The sequence below is a fragment of the Condylura cristata genome, unplaced genomic scaffold, assembly GCF_000260355.1.
Source record: "Condylura cristata isolate star-nosed mole 26May11 unplaced genomic scaffold, ConCri1.0 scaffold00017, whole genome shotgun sequence".
Classification (NCBI taxonomy): Eukaryota; Metazoa; Chordata; class Mammalia; order Eulipotyphla; family Talpidae; genus Condylura; species Condylura cristata.
In genome coordinates this window covers 33383290-33404783 of record NW_004567118.1, presented here as the reverse complement: position 1 = coordinate 33404783, position 21494 = coordinate 33383290, and the positions used below count along the sequence as shown (strand labels likewise).

Here is a 21494-nt window from a genome sequence, read left to right as displayed (position 1 = left end):
GCCATGTGGGTCTTCTCCGGGCCGGGGATCAAACTCATGTCAAAGTGGCTTTAGCTTCTTAGTGCTGCGCTTTAACCTGCTGCACCACCAGGGAGGACCTCAAGTAACTTTTTAAAGTAATTTTTTTAACTTTCATTTTTATTTGTGTTTTACATTTTACTTTTACTTGATGTAGAAAAATATTCATATAAAACATAAAAGCTGTATTTTCTTGGTTACACAAATTAGTATCTTTAAATAGTATTTTTCCCCTTTTTCCCTCCAGGTTGGTTAAAATGCTTGTAAAAGCCACTAAGAAAAATTTTGACTTAATTTTGATGTGTTTCTTTTTCTTTCCTGTGTTTAGCTCCATCTTGTTAGTTTTTTCAATTGTCCATGAATTCCCTGAAAATAACCCCAATAAGCCCTTATTGCAGAAATAACTGGAATTGGCATTAAAGCATGATGGTATCTTTTATCTGTTTTGCCTTGTCCTCTATTTCATGTCAGATTTTGAGGTTTTTCAAGGCAGCTTTTGAATATTTTTAGGAATTTATATTTGACTTTTTTCTGCTGTGATGAGGACATACAGAAACTCAGGAACCGTGGGTTTTTTGGAATGTGTCCTCCAGACGTTTCCTAATCTTGGACTAGTAATGGCAGCTGGTATAATGTTCTGAAGGCTTAACACATTGTTTTATTTTATTTATTTAGTTATCTGAAGGCCCAAAGGGGGTGTGGGTGTGTGTGTGTGTGTGTGTGTGTGTGTGTGTGTGTGAATCCTTATACAAAAGAGCTCTGTATAACAGTTATTTTCATGTTTCATGTGGCTTGCAAAAGCTAATACTTGGCTTCACTTGATGTGAATTATTGACCTTATATAGTTATTACAATTTTATTTTGTACATATTTATACAAAATGCCTATACTAATCCTTCTCTGTTTACCAGACTTCTGATAAGATGAGGGGTGAGAGAAAGAGGGAGAAGATTGTTTTCTAAACTTTCCGTAACCCTTTTCCACTTCATCAGTTTACTTGCTCCCAAGTCAGTAGCTGTTTAAGTGTGCTTTTCAGTGGCAATAAGTGCATTTACATTTTGCAGCCATCTCTGCCATTCATTTCCAGAACTTTATTACCCATTAAACAAGTCCCTACTTTCCCCTCTTTTCTTTTTTCTTTTCTTTTTTTAAAAGATTTATTTATTTATGCATACAGAAGTGGGCTACAAGCCAGAGGTGCAGAGGCAGTGAGAGGAGTCACCTGAGACAGAGTGGGAAGAAGAACAGGCAGACGGACGAAGTACAGTGCTGAGGGGAGCAGCAGGCGTGTCGGGAGAGTTCTACCATGCCATGTGGTCACCTCCGGGGTTGGGGATCGAACTCACACTGAGGTGGCTACGACCAGCCTACAGTACTGCACCCCATGGAGGGCCCTCCCCTCTTTTCTGCCACTGGCTACCATCATTCTACTCTATCTCTATGAATTTATGATTACTGTAGGTAGAATATTTTTAATAAAATTCCACTGAAGCAGTTTTATATAGATTGGTCATCTTAATTTCAAATCACTGCAGGTAATAATTTTCTGTCATTTTTTAAAAATCACATAGACATGTTTCCACATGGTTCAGTAGCCCCTGTGCTTAAAAGTTTTACATTTGTTTTTGCAGAATACACAAGCATTTACCGAGGTGTTCCAGAATGCCAACTTTCGGTCTTTCATATTCCGGATCAGGGTCAAACTTGAGACCTACAATGTAAGTAAGGACACCCACACAGCAAGGTGGTAGTTGGACGGTTTGTCGCCAGCAGCCACCTTACAGTGTCAGCTGTCAGCTCACTGCTTCCCGTGTGCCAGACCCAATGCTAAGCACCTGTGTTTATTACTCACTGACCCTTCCCTGCCCCTTCTCTCTGGTTCAGATGAGGAAACTGACCTAGAATGACGTGTCTTGTCTAGTACCAGACATCCAGGCAGAGGGAAATGCTGTGTGACCTATTCATTTAAAACATGGGGTTTTGGTACTTGTATTGGCAAGAGTGATGTGTCTGGTGCAGTCACATCTTCCACTCAATTTGGATTCAGAAGTCTGTATAGGAAACACAGACCATGTGTGTTAAAATTACCTTGAAGATTCTGTTAGTTGCCCAGAGCATTATGTGTTGGATAGTCATAGTAAGACAGCATTTAGTTACTGCAAGTTTTTGGCCTAATTCCCTTTATATATATTATCTTACTTGATCCCCACAGCAATCCTATATGTATACATTACCATTGGCTCATTTTACTGATGAAAAAAATTTATTCTGAGAACAAGTACCTTGCCTAAAGTTACTTCAGGGGTGCTTGCCAGTGGCAGAGTGAAGATTCCAGCCCACCCAGTCCACTTCAGAGCTTTGCTCTTAACCACACTTATGAATGTGACTGTATTTGGTGATAACTGAGCGCAGTAAGAGCTGCGCTCTTGGGTATCACCCCACCCGTCCCGTATCTGCAAGCACATCCATCCCTAGACAGACATGTATGAATGGGGAGGAAGAATTCTGAAAGTGGCCTCGCTCGTTGCAGGGTTTACTCATTCTGTTTTATTGTCAGGCCTTAACTTAGTACTTGCTAGTAGGTATGTTTGTGAGCATTGAATGAGTGAGGGCATTAGACGTCTGTGACAGGACGCGAGCAGGGCAGCGTCAGGGAGGAATCTGAACAGCCTCTCTCCTCATGGTATGGACAGGGGAGGTGACATGCAGAGAGACTGCCCCCCAGAGTTGAGAGGGAACCCACCCCTTGTCTTCTGCCACGGGTGACTTCTCTCATACCACATTCAGCTTTTCATGAAAGTTTCCAGAACCAGCATGTGATTATAGGCACAGTTATCCTCTCTGGGCTTCTATCTGACCTTCCAGAGAAAGAAGTAATTGAGCTTGAGACGCTGTCTCAGGTTGACCCTATTTGGATTCTGTCAATAACTTTTCCTTTGTGTGGGAGCATAAGGAAAGGGCCTCTGCTAAAGGGTGCTTCTGTCTATTTTTGTGGCCCCCAATTTTGGATTTGCTCTCATAGTTTTTTCTTTATTGGAGTGGCTGAGTATGGCTTGTGATGCTGGGATCATTGCAACCCTGAAAGCCCCGGGGTTGTCACCACTGCTACCTGCTTCACTCACAGCCTGCTTTTCTCTTCTCAAAGGATGAGTCTCGTATTAAGGCCACTGTGATGGAGGCGAAGCCTGTGGACTACAGAGAATATGGCCGAAGACTGATCGCCAACATCAGGAAAAACGCAGTAATGTGTTAGGCAGAAGTTTGAAAATAAAGAGCTGAAATGAAATTGATTTCTCTTCTCCCCGTGTGACAATTCCACATTAGCTACACAGCACATAGAGCCTCTTTGTGGTAGACTAAGCAATTTCCTCTTTTTGTGCATTTTGAAACCATTGGAAGGCCAAAGAAAATGTGCTCCGATGGCTGTGGTCTGAACCAACACACCCAGGGTGTCAGGGTGGGCAGGATAGTACGAGTCACTCCCTGTGTTCAGGCTTTTGTCATGTTTTTGTAAGATTTCATTATCTTGAAGCAGGAATTACGGCATAGGCAGTTGACCCTTAATCTGCTACAGTGAAATAAATTGCATAACTAAGGTTTCTACTTCTCCAGGGGTGACACCTTCACAATTTGGGATCCTTCTCAGGAGGGAGAACTGAGAAGTGCTTGTGTGGAACATGGGTGTTTTAGTAAGTGTCTCTTCCTAGAATTCAAAGGCTCTCTTCCTAGAGATGCCAGTTATATTAATGCTTGGAATGGTAGTAGGGTAGAATTATTAATCAAAGATTTCTCTCTCATATCTGAAGAATTCCTTCCTTTGGGGTTTAATAGACTGAGTCAGATGGGTCTGATGTTAATCAAAATTGTCTCTTCTGAGGAAGGCTGATAAGCATTGGCTTGCCGTCCCCGGGGGACATCCAGGCAACTACAAAGCGTTACTTTAGTTTTCTCTTCAATAGATGTTGTGTTTGTTTGGCAAATGCACACTTTCCCTACCTGTACATACTTCTTTTATTTATGTTTCCTTCCCTGAATAAAGCCATGTTAAATAGAAGAGATTTTGAAGGGAGAAGTTTTGTTTCCCTTGCTTTGTCTTAATAAACAATATATCCTCTGCTTGTGAATCCTACTTTCTTTGAATGCAAAAGGTTCTTGTAACTGGGAAGCAATTAATTAGCCTTCATAATAAATGTTCACTTGGGGGAGATGTTAACTCATTACAAACTCGAAGATTAGTCCAAGGCATGGAGATCATTCTTCCTAATGTTTGCAAGCCTGAAATACATCTTTAAAAGAATGAAAATACTGAGAACAAAAAGCCATTGTGCCCAAGAATGCTGATGATCCGGCACTCTGGGATTTTATTGATGTTTACACAGCAGTCTAACACCAACCAGGCTTTGAAGTGTGTGCAGACAGTGAGCTAGTAAGAAAACAGTAATTACGCTACTGGGCTTTTCCGTCAGCAAGCGCATGCTTGCTCTGTGTGTTCCTAATCATATTAATTATCTATCTGCTTGCTGCAACCCACCGCTTGACATTTGCGGCATTTCTCTCCAAGTATCCAGACAGAGTTGCAGTCAGCCTTCCGCTGTTGGACCTGGTTTTTAATTGGTGCAAGTGCAGCTTGGGGAAGAGGGCGTTGTGTCCAGGGTAGCCTGTCTGCTTCCTCTCTGCTGTCCTCATATGGGAGGAGCCGGGCAGGCTGCGCCCTTTCCTCCGAGCAGACATGGAGGGTCTTTTTCTCAGACCCATTGTTTGGATGTATTCTAGTCTTAGGTGTTCATTGAGCTGCACTTGATTCTCTGGCTGAGGCTTCAATGATTTTTATGGAAGCTCTTCTCTGTCTGACCTTGCTTATAAAGCACTGACTGGAAAATTATAGTCTTCAACACAATTGTGGGTTGGAAGTGGTGATCTAGCTTTCAGTCCAGTAACCAGTCTTTTCTGTCTACTACTCCCAGCATTCCCTCCTCTCCCACATCTGTCTACCCTGGGAAGAGGATCAACTGGATGCCCAGACACATCTCCAGAACTTTGTACTAGTCACCACGAGTTCTTAGGGATCACATGATGAAGTCAGCCATGTCTACATGGATGTGGCTAGAAATCTGTGGGGTGGGGGGTGGAAGGAATGGGTTTGGGGGGTGGGTGGGGAGGCCCCCACGGAGGATGTTTAGCAGATTTCCCTGCGAAAAGTCAGATCACCAGAAGAAGAGCATCAGAAATCGGCTCCACTGTTAGGCTTTTAGGAGATTCAGGTCCCTGAGGAGGGCCTAAATAGATTCTGGCCTACAGTTCTTCGAATTCTCTTGGATACTAGTTTACCTCGAAAGGCTCGTGTTCTGTTATCTTTCACTTGGAGATCAGTGTTTATTTTGCATACACCATGACATCAGTGTGAAGCAATTAGGGAAAAATCTAATCATTTTGCCTTTATTTTAAATGATTCTTGGGTTCCCTCCAGTCTCATTGTGAAGGGGTGGAAAGGGGGAGGAAAGGTAATAATCTGGTTTCTACCCATGTTTCCAGTGTTTTATGCTTCCCATTAAAGCCTTGCTAGTCTCTAGTGTACTGTTCTGACTTTTTTGAACTGCAGGGTCAAAAGTTTTCCCCTCCCCCACTTGTTTCCCTGAGTGGCCTGTCTTCAAAAAGTATAAATAATATTGATTGTGGTATTTAATACACTAATGAAACCCATGGTTATTGACTACATAATTAATACACTGTCTAAAGTGAAGTTTGGCAACCCAGTGTATAAAGGTTTATATTGACTTGTGTTTCTTTGGCAATGTGCCTTTCAGGTTTTATTTATAGAAAATGAAACAGGTTGTTTAGTCTCCTTTCACTTGTTAGAAGGCTGCTACTCCCATAGTTAATTGCTCCTTGCTCCCAAAAAGGTTTTTTAAAAAAAAAAAAAAAGATTTGTTTATGCATACAGAACTGGGGTACAGGCCAGAGGTACTAGGGGTGAGAGGATTCATCAAAGAGTGGGGAGCAGAGCAGGCAAATGTACTGAAATGTACTGCTGAGGGGAGCAGTGGGTGAGACAGGAGAGGTCTGCTGTGCCATGTTGGTCAGTCCCTGGCCGGGGATCAAACTCATGCTGCAGTGGCTGTGTTAGCTTCATAGTGCTGTGTTTTAACCCATTGCACCACCAGGGAGGGGGCCCCAGTCTCCCTATCTTTGCCCACAGGTCTGCTTGGGTCTGCCTTGTGATTAGGCAATGGAGCCTAAACATCTTGATCTCTATAGCTGGGTTAATGGTTGTTAATTCCCTCTACCCCCACCTCCTTGTATAGTCAGGTTTTAGTCTTGTGATGTTTCCTTTAGGTTTTCTATTCTTTCTTTCATCAGGATTCACCAGAGGCAGTGGGGAGCAGAGGCAGATTGACTGAAATACACTTCTGAAGGGAGCAGCAGCAAAGACGAGAGGTCTGCTGTGCCATTTGGGTCAGCTCCCTGGCTGGGGATCAAACGCAGACCACAGCGGTGATAGCACTGAGACTTAGCCCCTAGGCCACCAGGGGAAGACTCTTACAACAGTGTGTTTTATTGTGAACCTGTTAAATTTTGTTAGTGTCTTAAAAAGACATGGAAGAGAATAGGAACTGTTAAGACCATTTCTTACACAAAGAATCCTTGATCATAGAAAAATAACCTGCAGAAAAGAAGCAAAATTAGCCACAGTCCCACCAGTCAGCAATAACCGACTTTTTCTATGCCTATATGCATAGAAATGTTTCAATAAAAGGTGGGATTATGCTATGCAAACCATGTATAACACTTCCAGCACTTGGGGTGGACAGCTCCATCAATAAAAACAGATCTGTGTGATTGTCATTGGTATTTGGCTGATTGGGTGTGTAAGTGTATTGAGCCGGTTGACTTTTGGGGTATTTCACACTTTCTGATTGCTATAAATTCAGCTTTGGATGAGCAGGAACACCTGCCCTGTGGTGGCGTGAAGACGCATGCCTTTTGTTCTGTTAGGGTCTGATTGTTTACCCTTCGCCTTGGTCCAGTGATGACTCTGCTAACTCTGTGTGCCATCAGGCCGGCAGCCAAGCTAAGCAGGCGCTACAGTCCTCTGGAGCACAAGCAGGCAGATTAATGTACGGAGGACAGGGGAAAGCAACCTTGGAAACCGTGGGTGGTTCGTGCCACCTATCACCAGGATGGAGCTTTGACAGTGAAGTGACCTAAACACTTTTGGTTTCTGCTAGTGTGGCAGAAATGGCCTCTGACTGTCAGCTTTATAAGTCAACCTGATTTTTTTGTCCAAAGCTATGAATGGTTATTAAATCTCATTAAATCTGATAATGGGTTTAAGTTGTAGAGAGAAGTGTATAGCATTTATTTTCATTGTCCACCTGTTTTATCCTCTTAAATAATTTAAATGTTTTTAAATCTTTTTTTAAAGATTTATATATGCAGACAGAACTGGGGTACAGGCCACAGGTGAAGGGTGAGAGGATTCTTCAGAGACAGTGGGGAGCAAAACAGGCAGATTGACAAAGTACACTGCTGAGGAGAGCAGCAGTTGAGACAGGGGAGGTCTGCTGTGTCATGTGGGTCAGCTTCCTGGCTGGGGATCAAACTTGTTCTGCAGTGGCTGCCATAGTGATAGTGCTGTGCTTTAACCTTTCTGCCACCAAGGAGAGCCCTAAAATTTTTAAGAGAACTGGAGGTAAAAGGGGTGAGAGCATTAACCAGAGATAGAGTAGGGAGCAGAGCAGGCAGATCTGAGATATACTGCTGATAGAACTCATGCCGTAGAATTCATTTCACAATGCTTGATAGTGTTGAGATTTTATTCCCTATACTACCAGGGAGGCCCTTCAGAATTAATGTTAATTGTGGCTTAATTTATATTGTACATACTTAATTTTTTTTTTTTTGGTTAAAGATTTTATTTATGCATACAAGAGCTTGGGTGCAGGCCAGAAGTGTGGGGGTATGAGGATTCACTTGAGACAGTGGGGAGTAGAACAGGCAGATGTACTGAAATACACTGCTGAGGGGAACAGTGGGCTAGACAGGAGAGGTCTGCTGTGCCATGTGGGTCACCTCTGTGGCTGAGGAGCGAATTCATGCTGCAGTGGCTGGTGGTAGCTTCATAGTGGTATGCTTTAACCTGTTGTGCCACCAGGGAGGGTCCCCTTAAGTGATTTCAAATCAAGATATGTCATCCCCAAGCACAGTTACCTTGTTGGAGCAAGGCTTTGGGAATAAGTAGTAATAGCACCAGTCAAATTAAAATTCAACAAATGGAGAAAGATCACTGGAAATGAGTCATCAGGAAGGCTTTCACAAAGAATCCAGTGATTCGACACTCGTTAGTTACGGCTTTCATTTAGTTCAAAGACTGTCTGATCTGTATGGAAGAATGCATGCAGCCCCTTAGAATAATCATTCATAAATGAATGATGACAGATGAAGCTATTAGATGCCTTGAACTATTAGGTAGATGGCACCCAAAGAGACTGGATTCCCTGGGTGAATAATGCCTCATCATGGTGGGTTATCTGTTGCAGATCCCCGACTCTTCCGTTGGGGCTGACGGAAGAGTTTGCAACTTGCTAGTGAATTTGCAGGTGTACTTCAGACTTTGACTCTGCCAGGAGGCCTTTTCTTCACAATCTTTCAGCCTTGCTGGGCTCTGTCTCTGCCTCTTTGTGCCCCCAGCTCCCCTCGACCCCACCCATTGACAAATTTCAAAATGTGTCATTTTCCAGAAAACCATTTTTCAGCCTTGATTATAGACTATGTGACAAACTATCCCACCTGCCTCCTAAGAAACATTTATATTCAATTTCAAAGTAATCATGTAAACTTTTAATAATTGTGAGTCATTTCTATAAAATCATCGCTTCTCCCTAGTGTATCCCCCAGCTGGTAATTGGAAGCTTGTGCTGTCATTAAAAATGACAGCTTCCTCAGATAACATTCTTGGTGCTTGTAAAATTCAGGTAGCTCAGCCTATATTTAACTTGTGTGTGGTACAGCTTCCTTTCAATGGTTAGGTAACCACCTGGGTGCCTGGTGAAGCGGGAGAGTTCACTGCAGGGAGCAGCTTCTCTGTGCTCACCAATGTCCTGCCCGAAACAACTGGGACTTTTTAAAAATATGCCTCAATTGGCTCTCATCTCCCCGCTCACAGTTGACACTGCTGTTCATATTGAAGTTTATTTATATCTTCAGTCAGCCATGGTGCAGAGGTCATTTCTATTGGCCTAAAATTTTAGAGGCTTATGTGTTTGCCTAGGAAAGCTGATCGCCTCAACACTTTCAGCTTGTAATGCAAAGCTTGTCTTTTATAGAAGCTTTTCTGCTTCCATAGCACCCTACTCCTACCACCGCCACCAATTTCCTTCTCCACTATTTATTTAAAATGTGAATAGCTTTAGAAGGTGTGTCCCTGTAAACGAGCTCTCCTCCTCTAATGTGTTCTCTCCAGGCAGCAAACCTGTCATAAAGGAGCCTCTAATTAAGCAGAAAACGGTTTGTCTGCTCAGCCACATTCCATGAATCTAGCAGTCCATTTAGAAGATAGCAACGTCTTTCTCGGGAGCTGTGATTTTAATAAAATTCTTGTCTTTCAGCCAGCGGTTAGGTGATAGTGTGAGTATCGCTATTCCTGCCTTTCCATCTAAGAGGAAGGTGGGGTTCTTGGACCCTCATCCTTAGGAAGATCCTTACTAAAGTTACTCTTGGAGGATCAAACCCACACCCAGCCTTCCTGGCTGGAGAGCAGAACGGTGGGGAGGTGTCATTTGCAGGAGAGGCACGCACAGACACTGGGGAAGACGCCTGTCAGTCAGGTGGGCCTCGAGTCTTGAGGGACCTGAACGCGCTTCCGCGCCGGCTGGGCGTTGGAGCTGGCAGGCTCACCGGGGCGGATGTGCATGCACAGGCCGGCGCCCAAGCTTCCTAACAGAACCCTTGGCTCCTGGAGCCCAGCCTCATTCTGGTGTGTTATTAAAGTGCGGGTGGCTTGGAAAAGCAGAGGCCTCTTAATTAGAGAGTGACATTCTTGCCTAGTAGCGTGTTCCATCCGTGGCACAATTGTCACAGCAAATTACCAGTTAGGTTAAATATTGAGCTGGTAGTTCACAGAGCTTCCATTATTTGCTCCACCCCGTCCTCCCCACCCCTCCTACCCCCGCCATCACCTGCTAACCCGGCACTTCTAACTTGATCTTCTGCCAAGTGGTGGCTTTTAAGTGAGGCTTAGAGAAGATACACTTTACAGCAGGAGCAATAAATCTGGCTTTGGGCAAGTTATAGGACGCCAGGAACATCTGAATGAGGGGTGCAGGCGGGGAGGAGGGGTGTGCCGGGGGGGGGGGTCTTCAGGGTCGCCTGACTCCAGCTGTGAAACTGGGCTGCCAACGTGGGTGTCTCGAATGTGAAGACCCTATTTAGATGCCACAAGAAATTAAGGGAAGCGGAAGATTTGATCCCTTGTCTCGAAATACTAATCGCTGAAAGGAAGGCCCACGAGATGGGAGAGCGCTGTCAACAAGCACAATAGTGCAGAGCAGCCTGAGTATGCGGTGTGGGAAAGACGCGCGAGGGCGGGGAGGGCAACGGTGGAGGTTGTCCCCAGATGTGTCAGTTGTCAAGGTGAGAAATGTGGATTGACGGGAGGAAAAGCGGAAGGAGTAGCACGCTGCGTAGGCACCGGAGGGGAACGTGAGCCGGGGCGGGGGAGAGCAGACCAGCTTGCCCAGGTAGTAGATCTTGGGGAGAATAATAAAGGAGATCGCTGCACATCAGGGGAGCGGCCTGGACCTTGATTTCCGCGGGGCTTAGTACTTAAGCCCTTTGGAATGCAGGGCTCAGCTAGTGTCCTTTGTCTTTAATTGACCTTTCAGTGGCTCCTGGAGCTGGTGTTCTGGTGAGCCAGGCACCCAGGAAGATTGCTCCGGTGCAGCCGGCTCTGCTTCGCCAACTAAATAGCGGAGGGAATCCTGCAGGGGCTGTTATTGGAGTGTTGTACACTCAATTCCTCACGAGCTTCATGCTGGGCTGCTCATTTTCTTTGGACAAAGATAGACTGGCTCCCTCTCTTGTTGATGGAATGAAAATTCTCTCTTGCATTATGGCTCATGTGATAACTTTGGTGGCAGTGGTGTGGGAGATAATGAAGAGTCTCTTAATGGCTCTAGTTAAACCCAGTAATATCACTCCATCAACCTTCCACCGGCTGGGGGAATCTAACCTAGTTTTGTATTCCTGAACGTCGAAACCCAGTATTCGTCTCAACCGCGCTAATAAGGAACAGCCGTCACTCATCGGCTTCCTGGAGCACATTTATAAGCCAGTGCTCATTTCGTGATTTGAATTGTGTCTCTTCCAATTCCAGCTCTCCAGCCCAGGTCAGTCCCTTTGGATAAACTTGGGAAGTCCAGGCATTTCGGCCACATCATCACCCTTCTCTGTCTCTGTCTCATCCACATGGTCTCCTGTCCCCAAAGGAAGAGAACTCATTTTATTCTGGAAAATGGGGAAATGAATTTGCTTCAGGGCCTGCCGAAGTCTAATTAGTCCTGTCCGTCTATGAGCTGGGTTTGCTCAGTGTGCGGGCGTGTGTGCACGTGTGTGCCCGCGGCCTTGGTGACTGTTCCGCCCATAGCTGCTAGTCCTTCAGGGAGGCCCACCCCAGTTCTCCAAAGAGAATTCTCGAAAGGTGGGCGTGGCCACCTTGCAACCGCCGCCTTCCTAAAAGTGCCCGATATCCACCGCCAAATGCAGAAGTAACCGGGTAGGATCTGAATGTCAAGGCAACTTTTTGATGCACCTGGTAGGATTAGAAAATGGGGATCGCGCAAAGGCGGAGGGAAGAGAAATAGGCTGGGGGGAAAGGCACAGGTGGGAAGAAAGGTCATTTTAACCTAAATTAAATAATGGAAATGACGATTAAGAACAGCAATGAGAGCAATGATTCGGCAGCCGGAACTGCACAACCGTGACAAAGGGCCCTCCTGGGAAATGGGGCGCAGTTTCCCCTCCTGGAGGTCGGGGAAGGGGTCCCTCCACCGACCAGGGGCGGGAGGCAGGGGCCTGAGACTGCCTGATTTAGCCTGGAAGTTAAAATCACTGGAGCAGTTTATAGAAACACCAGAGTGAGCCGTGGCACACAATCAGTAGGCAGGATCCAGAGATGATGGCATAAATGTTTCAAATGTGCTCAGGGTAATTAGTTTTGAATTACCATGTGCATATTTTAAACATTTAAATGATCATCCCAGGTTTTCGAAAACAGTTTCACACGGCTTCGCGTCGCTCCCCCTCCGAGAAGCCGCCCCCCGGGAAAGCAGCCCGCCACCGCGCTGGGGATGGAGCCAGGTGGAGCGTAGCCTGCTTGCGGCTTCTGGGAGACAGGGGCGGCAGGGCCGCGCGAAATCCCGGCATGAAGGAGGATTAGGCTGCAGCCCCAGGTCCTGGCACCGCCAGCTCGCCCAGGGCTTTCCTTCCTCCAAGTCAATGTCTTCTGTGCCAGTTTCTCAAAACGATTTGTTTAGCTTTTAAGTTTTCCATTGTGCATGAAAACGTAATTCCATTTAGGTAGGGTTCCCTCCCCCCCCCCGCCCTTTTTTCTGTTATATGAAAACCTGGACAGTGGGGAAGATGATTCATCAAATGGTGTTTTAAATGGTGGCCTCAGTTAAGGGTTAAGTATCAGCACTATGAAGTTATCAGCAGCCCCTGCAACACGAGCTCGATCCCTGGCCAGGGAGCTGACCCACATGGCACAGCAGACCGCTCCTGTCTCACCTGCTGCTCCCCTCAGCAGTGTACTTCTTTAACCTGCCTGTTCTGCTCCCCACTCTGTCTCTGGTGAATCCTCTCACCCCCAAAACCTCGGGCCAATACCCCATCTCTTGTATGCATAAATAAATAAAATAAACTTTTAAGGAAAAAAAAAACAAAACTGGCCCTCCCTGGTGGCGCAGCGGGTTAAAGCACTGCACTGAGAAGCTAAAGCCACTTCCACATGAGTTCGATTCCCGCCTGCCCCGGAGGTGACCACATGGTGTGGCAGACCTCTGCTGGCCCGCCCACTGCTCCCCTCAGCAGTGTACTTCGTCGATCTGCCTGTTCTGCTCCCCACTCTGTCTCTGGTGAAGCCTCTCACCCTCCGCATCTCTGGCCTGTACCCCAGTTCTATATGAATAAATAAATAAATCTTTAAAAAAAATTAAAAAAAAAAAACAAAACTGGTGACCACATCCACCCGCATTCAGGACAAGCTGCATTCCAGCAACTTCAGGTCTCTAACTTTATGGACCTGAACTTAGAGTCCTGGCTTGGAAAGGTGCTGCCCAGCATCCTTTTCCCCCTGTTAAATGCTGTTTCTCCAGCAGGTGGAGCTGAGAGAATAAGAACTATGAGCCAGTGCCTGGGACCTTTGAGTGGAGCTATCTATGCGGAGATCCTGATTGAATGAAAATTGTTCATTATGCAAACTGTCTGGTTCAATACACAGAGGCCGCCCCCAGGCACAAACCCCAAGTAGTTACTTTCTCTCTCCCCAGATTAAAACATATGAATTGCTTTGATGTAATCTTATAACAAAGCCTAATAGAAATTTTATTTCTTCTGAAGTTGCCTGTCATTTCTTGTTGCCCCCCTTCTCCTGTCCTATTAATACCCTTACAGTTGGGGCTGCGTTTAGACTGTATTTCAAGATGGGAACAATGTGTTTTCCTCGGCAATGGGCCCGGGTTATTTAAATACAGTTATACTGCTTGCAATATGTTTAATCTCTTGGTTTTTTTCTCCCCTCTGCTATTTATCATTTTAATGGAATGCTACAGAATATCACATTATGCAATGTGTTTAAATTGATAAATTATATTAGAAAAATATTGGATAGGATTTTTTAATGGTAAGTGGGTTTTTGTAGAAATATTTTCTCATTAGTAGATCAGCTACTTGCAGGGCAGAAATGGTAAGGATTTGGGAATAAGCTATATTTATGACCTATTTGGCTAATTAAAATTAAAGCATAATTTTAGCATGAAGTTCCTGCAAGACTTTGCAGAGAGGGTGGAGGAAGAAACTTGCCCAAATCCAGTTACTTTTAAATGTCAGTTGCCATAACAACTTCACATGAGCCATATTTTTACTTGAGAATTCCTTTTAGGATTCAGTTGCTATAATAATTTGCCTCAGCTCTTTTTAGGAGGCATATTTTCCTATTGTGATCATTTCAAAGCTTTCGTTACTGTAACAAAAATGACCATGGAAAGCTCAACTCTTCCTTTTTCCATGTACAGGACTGGAGTGTCCCCAAAAATAGAAAGGTGGGCTCCAGGGAATTGTACAGGGACAGCTCTCCCAGGCAGAGGAGTTCTAGGGGTCCTTTGCTACAGAAGCCAATGCCTTTCTGGGTGGCAATTATTAAGCTAACAGAATTTTTAGAGTGAGACTGTTCAGCTTTATTGTGTCCTGGGGGGTTTGCATAGGCAAAGATCCCGTGAAAGAAAGATGTGCCCGCGCAAGCAATCTGGAGGCCAGTCGGCTGCCATAACCTGTCCTTCAGTGGAACTACTGGCATTTGACAGCAGAGAGAGGCAATCCCACAAGTATTTACTTAGAAGACAAGTGGTAGCAGAGTAAAGTTCAGTGCCCTTTCTTTGGCTGTTTAGCTGTTAACCTTAATTCATAGACAATATGACCTCAGGGAAACACCTGCATCTCAGATCTCTTCTGGCCACAGGCACACCAGAAGGGACTAGTTGCTGCCAGCCCTCCCGATATCTCTGGGGCCAACCTGGTCATTGCAGAGAGCAAATTGAGGTCCCAAGGAAAAGGTCTGGCAAGTGGGAAGAACAAAGACTTCTGGTCCTATCTCGGCGAAGAAGACAGAGTGTTCTTGCTCATCTCCTGCGTCCCTGGTGGAAGCTGAAATCCGGTCTCTGACTTGACCGCCACAGCGTCAGTGACCACAGCCTGCCTTCCTGGGCCTGCCACGGTTCCTCCTTCCATCTTTCCCTGCCACCCAATTCTTTGGTGGGATCTCAGATTGTTGTGTCTCTTCTCGGACTCTGAAATTTACAGAGAGCACAGAATTCTTTCGAGGAGGGTAGCAGAGAGAGGGGTTCTGATCCCGATCCCAACTCTCCCCCAAGGATCCACACTGGTGTCCTGACCTTTGCAGTGAGGGAAGCATCTTTCCTTCCACCTTGTAGGGCAGAAACAAGAACCAAATGTAAAGGTTTGCAGGAAAGAGAAAGTGTGACACCTTCCATAGCTGTACAAGTGTTAATAATTATTTTATTTCCTTCTTGTGAGATTGGAGGTAGGAAGATTATTCTCTAGAAAAATCACCCAGGCTGGCAACATGAGCTGCTCTTTTCAAACCTCAGTGATGTGCCTCTGGAAGAGTCTTTGGTGAAGGCTTGCATCTGCTTGGGGATGATCAACATTTTGATTGTTCTGTTCACGTCCACTGAAATGGAATACTTGACATTTCTCAAGCACCAGTTGTGCTTTTTTTTTTTTAAAGAGTGTAACTGAACTTTATTTTCAGGGAATTGATATAAAACACTATTGCTTGGCCCTCCCGGTGGCGCAGCAGGTTAAAGCACAGCACTGAACTGAGAAGCCAAAGCCACTTCCATATGAGTTCGATTCCCGCCTGCCCCAGAGGTGACCACATGGGGTGGCAGACCTCTCCTGACCCGCCCGCTGCTCCCCTCAGCAGTGTACTTCATTGATCTGCCTGTTCTGTTCCCTACTCTGTCTCTGGTGAATCCTCTCATGGCCCCTGCACCTCTGGCCAGTTCTGTATGCACAAATAAATAAATCTTTAAAAAAAAAAAAAAGAAGAAGAGTTAGTTATTTTAAAAAAATGACATACAGAAAGCAGGCTCCATGCAAAGATTACAGTGAATGTCTTTGGTCAGTATGGCCCAGCGGCCAGTGCCCTGTGACATCTTGGAGACCTTGTAATTCCCCCAACTGATTAGAATGAGGCAGTTCTGGGAGCCTCGTGGTTATCTTCCTTTCTAGAAATCCAGGAGCAAGCCTAGGGCAGTGGTACGTGCACTACAGGTAGGTCAGTTTTGACTCATCGGAAGAAAATGTTTTTTAATTACTGGAAATAGAATAAGTCACGTTAGAATTTAATGAACTTCCATCCATTTTCCATTAGGAAAAGACTGGTAAACGTTTGCGAAGCCCCCAGAGGAGTGGGGCCTTGTGATTGGACTTTGCAAGTCAGACTTTCAGGTGAAGACAGACCTGGAGGAAGAGCATGCTGGCTTTGGTTTTTGACTCAACACTCTAGTTTGGTTCCCTTTCTCCCTGGTGTGCCTCTGGGCAAGGCGGTCTGCTGTGGCCTGCCATCTGAGACACTTCCAGAGAGAAAAGGTTCTCGGGACTGAGTGACGCTTTGAGAGGAAGTGGTTTTGAAAGGTGTGGCCTGGTTTTGAGGAAAGGCTCCATGAACAAGCCTTGAGGTCTGGTGGGAAAGTGCCACTGGCAAGCAGGCAGAGGTCCTGGGGAGGTGCCCTCTGCCCTGGGAGCAATTCTCCAGCGGGTACTGTCTGTCACAGCGGGTACTGCCCACCCTCACCCCACCCCCAAAGATACATCTTGCAGGATCTGTGACTGTGAGCTTATTTGGAAAAAGGGCCTTCATCAATGTAATTATACTAAGGGCCTCGAGGTGAGACTATTCTGAATTACAGGACCCTAAAGCCACAACCTCATCCTTACGCATGTCGAGAACACATGGGAGAGAAGCCGCTGTGGAGACAGGTGAGACTGGAGTAGTCCTCTAGCTGAGGAACGTGAGGCCTGGGGCTGGCAGCTACCAGGCACACAGGGAGGCCTGGGACAGATTCTTCCCAGGAGCCTCCAGAAGGAAACAAGCCCATCAACACCTTGATTTCAGAGTCCACCTCCAGAATCAGAGAGGATGAATTTCTGTTGTTTTCAGTCGCCTGATTTGTGGTCATTTGTTTCGGGAGCCCTAGGGAACTGTTTTGCCACCTACAATCTCTCAGGCGCTTTCAGGTGGGTCAGTGTGGGGAGCTGTGGGCTTACTCAAGTTTCTGATGAACCCCTTCACCCACTGTGAGCCCTCACTCCGGAGCTGTTCTGCTGGGCTTTTCAACTCAGACCTCACTCTTCTCTGTCCCCACATGCTTCCTGGAATCCGCTTGCTTCCGCATCAGGCACAACTGGGTCACAATCCTAGTGGCTGGTGTCCCATTGCTTAGTGACGCCTGCACCACAGCATGGTGCACACAGGGCTGTCAGACTCCAGGCCCGGGCCCCATGCAAAAAAGGCCCCTCGCCAAACAGGAAGCACCTTTTGAAAATCACCAAAAAGAAAAAGAAGGTAACACCCCATATGCAATCGACAGCCACAAATGTCACCTGTTTTGACACGCTGTCTTCCTCTCTTCTTCAGCATCATATTCGGAAGTAGCCAAGGCCATGGAACTTTGTCACGGACAGTGAACTTTCAGGTTGAAAGACTCTTTCATGAAAGACTTGGCACCATGCTCTGCACCTCGCTGGGTATGGCCCCTCACCAAAGTTTTGGGGTTTGGGGGTTTTGATCTGGAAAGCACTAGGGATATAAGCCAGAAGGTCCGGCCCTGACCTGTGTGGAAGACAAGCAGGAGTGAACGCCATTTTCCGGGAGCTGGGAGTCACAGGTCAGCTGGCAAGGGCTCGAGAGACAGGGGGTTCCCCGGATGGGGACACTGGCTCACCCCACCTTCCCGAGGCCCACCCAGCCCTCTGCTTTCTCCTGGGAGGACACCTGAGCTGCTGGTGCTGAGCTTCTGGGGCCAAGGCGGCCCCCTGCTTTTCAGAGACAAGTTTCTTCTCTGCAGAGTCTAGGATTAGCATGGAAATAGAAACATCATTCTTCAGGGGACCTCTGTTGACATCTTCCTCACACATCAGTGTTGGGGAATTGGTCCCTGGGCTGTGCTCCGAGGAGGGAGGGACAGTCATCCTGCATCCTGGCAGGTGGTACCCGTGGAACACCTGCACTGGGCCTGTTGCTTCAGAATGTCAAACACACTGGCTGTCCGGGTTCTCCCAGCCCGGCTGGGGCCCAAGGAGCAGCGATCTTTCTCATTCTCAAAACTCATGAGAACCTTTGAAACCTTTTTCTTTCTTCTCTCTCTCTCTCTCTTTTTCCTGTTAATATTCTTTTCTGTCTGTGTGAAAGTACACAGCACCAAGTGCTGCTGAAAATGAAGGGAGCTGTCAAAAGTCAGAAAGCCTTGGGGGCGGGAGTGTTGCGGGAGGTGGGAAAGAAATATTACCCCTTATCAGCCTCAGCGGAAAAGTGCACGCTGCCGGCCTTAGCTCCCACCAGCGAGCGCCTGGCCCGGCTGGCCAGGCCTGCCGGACAGGGCGGGAGGCCAGCGCTGGGCCTCTACAGATGCAACATTGAAAGGACGAAAGGACGTCCATTTACTATCCACACGCCCCTCCATCGCCTCTTAACCACCAGGAAGACTCTAGAAGCCCCTGGAATCCATTTCTTCTCCCTCCAGGGGAGATGCTGTGGCCTCACCGGCATAGAGGGGCAATGTGTTATGTGGCAACAGATTGTGATCTGGGGGAGAAGGTGATGAGCTGAAAGGCAGAGAGACATCAGGACAGGACAGGCCTGTCTCCTTTCTTCTGCAGAAAGGAGGCATCTTCAACAGAGTCCTTAGCCTCAGCGGGGGAGGGGTGCTGGAGGGAGCGCTGGAAGCTGCAGCCTGAAGTGTAAATATGATGATTGTTGTCTCTTTCACGGGAAGTAAATAAATCAGCTCGTTGTAGATTGGAGAGGTGGCTGCTGATGGTGTGTGCTTACGCGGCGTCCTGAGCTCGGCCGCTTCAGAGTGCTTCAGACGTTGATTCATTACACCTTGCACCAACCCGCCAGGGTGGGAGGTGGAGAGTTATTATCCTGACTCTAGACCAAGGGACTGAGCGAGGTTACGAGGCAGTAAGTTGGGAGTAGAGGCAGCAGCGCCCCCAGTGCCCCCGCCACTAGATCATGCTCCACTTAGGAGCAAGTAATTGCCAGGTAACCTATTTTTCGGGGGCTAATTTCAGCATAGGAGGATGGCTTTGTCTCCTCTGTATACTTCTTTACCTGAAAAATGTGTAAGCTTATGGAACAGGAGAGCATGATTTTCACCATGCACCAAGCTTGCCTGGGGCAGCCAGGCACCAAATGAGAGAGAGCAGGAGAATTGGACCCTCCCCAGCCCCTTCTGCTCATGGATGGAAACCTTGGGAGGGGAAATGCATGGTGTAGGTGGAATCACGAGCCTTGGGTTCCATGAAAATGTGGATCCACATTTGTTTTCTCATTAAGAATGTGTTGGTCAAGTGTCATAAGGAAGGGCTCAGCCTGGGAGAAGTTGCCAGATGCTTCAGCGGTGGCTCTGCTCTGCAAGCCGTGCAGGGCGGTGGGGCCGCAGCTGGGGTTTGCAAGAGGCGGGAAGCACAAGGCCTTTGTCATCCCAGGCCAGAGTTCAGCTCTAACTGTCGCCTGGGGAAGGCAGCCAGTGAAGGGGGTGAGACTCAGACCCAGAGGGGCAGTGCTTTGGAAGAATTCTCTGCAGATCTGGGGCCTTGCATTGGACCATCTGAGGTTTTCCCTAGCCTGCGCCCCGCTGCTCTCTGGCTGCAGCTGAGAATGGGAGTTGAGAGCAGGCATGTTGCCGCAGGAGCTCTGTCATGTGTGTTACCAAGGAGCAGATAAGCCAAGGAAACTGCCTTGTGGGTCCCCACAGACCAATTTCCTCCAGCCCAGCAAGTGTGCAGGCCTCCAAGTGGCAGGGCAGGGTGGCGACTGCCCGGGTCTCACTGATCATGTGGCAGACGGGTGCAAACCCAGCGCCTCCAGGCACCAGTCACAGGGAAGGTGCAGGGCTCCTGAAGGCACATCTGGGCATGCCTGCCGGGGAGCACTTTGCTTGTGAGACCCTGATGGAGGAAGCAGGAGGAGGACTCGTCCCCGTTACTTAGCCTGAAGCCACAGGGCCCAGCCTGATCCTGGCTATATCGGGAAGGCCTGATGGGACCTGATGGGATGTGTTTAGTGCTGCTGCAAATACCTGCCACCGTTAGAGCTGTAGCTGATGCTCTCTCGCTCCCCCTTTTCCACCCCTCCCTTCAGTCCCTTCTTCTTCTCCCTCCTCCCCCCTCCGCTCTCTTTTTTTCTCACCCTGCCTCTCTGCTGAATTCTGCATTGACATCAGCACTTCCAAAAACAACAACAAAGGAAAGTAGGTCACTGGCAGTTCCAGGTCGGAACAGGGCCCTGGTGCCAGCTGAAACAGGGGGCGAGGCCCATCTCACAGAGAGCAGAGGCACACCCCGAATTCTGTGTCTAATGGTCTACGACGAATGGAGTTCCCCGCTGTATTCTTGGAGGGAGGGCAGACGTGCAAATGTACCTTATGCTCACAAGGGGCTTCCTGCAGCAAAGGCAGCATCTCACGCATTTTCTCTAGCTTCGGGGTTCTAGCAAGGGGCTCAGGGCGCATGCACTAGGTCCTGTGAGTGTGAAGCCAGCACAGACACACATTTATTCACACAGATGTGTGCATGGGCCCAAAAGCTCGGCCTTCCCCACCCTGCTCCTTGGAGGCTTCCCGCAGGATATTCCCTGTGCGCTCTATGGTCGTGGAACTCCCAGTTCTAGTAGAAAGATTACCCAACACGCTAATTGGGACTCCTGCTATGATTAAAAAGAAATTTTCAGATTACAGCCACCATGCCATAGAGCTCAGGAAGAAAACAACTCTTTATAAACCCAGCAGGAACAGACTTTAGGGTGTTTTTTAATTCTAATTTTGAAAGAAAACATTATGTTGCCCACGACGAGTCAAATACAAATAGCCACCAGGTAGGGCCCAAACCATAAAGAGAGGAGTACTTGCAAGGGGGGGGGGGATTGCAGCTACCTCCCCCCCCACCCCCATACCACAGCAGTAATGGAGTCAGCTCTGCATTCCCAGATCCCGCCTCAGCCAGCACCTTTGGCCTCCTGACTGGGGAGATGCCTCCATTTACTCCGGGTCAGCCTTGGCCCAAGATAAAGCTTTCATGAGCAGCCAAGGGTGAGGAGCACATTTCAATCAAGCTCCCTGCAGCAATTAGCTCTGGAGGTCCCCGAGGTGGCTGGGGAAGATCTGAGCTGTGGTCAGGAAGAGGCAGGCGCGGCGGCCAGGGCGGCACTTCTGCGAGGCTCCATTTGCAGGGCTGAGCTCATCACACTGATACTTTTATTTATTTATTTTTAAAGATGTACTTACTGGGCCCTCCCTGGTGGCACAATGGTTTAGGACGCAGCACTGTAAGCTGGTCGCAGCTGCTCCAGTGCGAGTTTCATCCCTGGTCCCAGAGGTGACCACATGGCACAGCAGACCTCTCCAGACCTGCCCACTGCTCCCCTCAACAGTGTACTTAGTTGATCTGTCTGTTCT

At 47.4% G+C, this 21494-nt stretch overlaps 1 protein-coding gene across 1 annotated transcript in view; it reads left to right on the top strand.

Moving 5' to 3' along the window:
- Positions 1–4134, top strand: part of RPA1 (replication protein A1, 70kDa) — a 42175-nt gene extending 38041 nt beyond the window's left edge. The window contains exons 16-17 of the mRNA XM_012726638.1: positions 1650–1736; positions 3164–4134. Of these exons, the coding sequence (XP_012582092.1) occupies positions 1650–1736; positions 3164–3271 (195 nt within the window). The 3' untranslated portion in view covers positions 3272–4134. The remainder of the gene's footprint in view (positions 1–1649; positions 1737–3163) is intronic.
- Positions 4135–21494: the final 17360 nt, after the last annotated feature.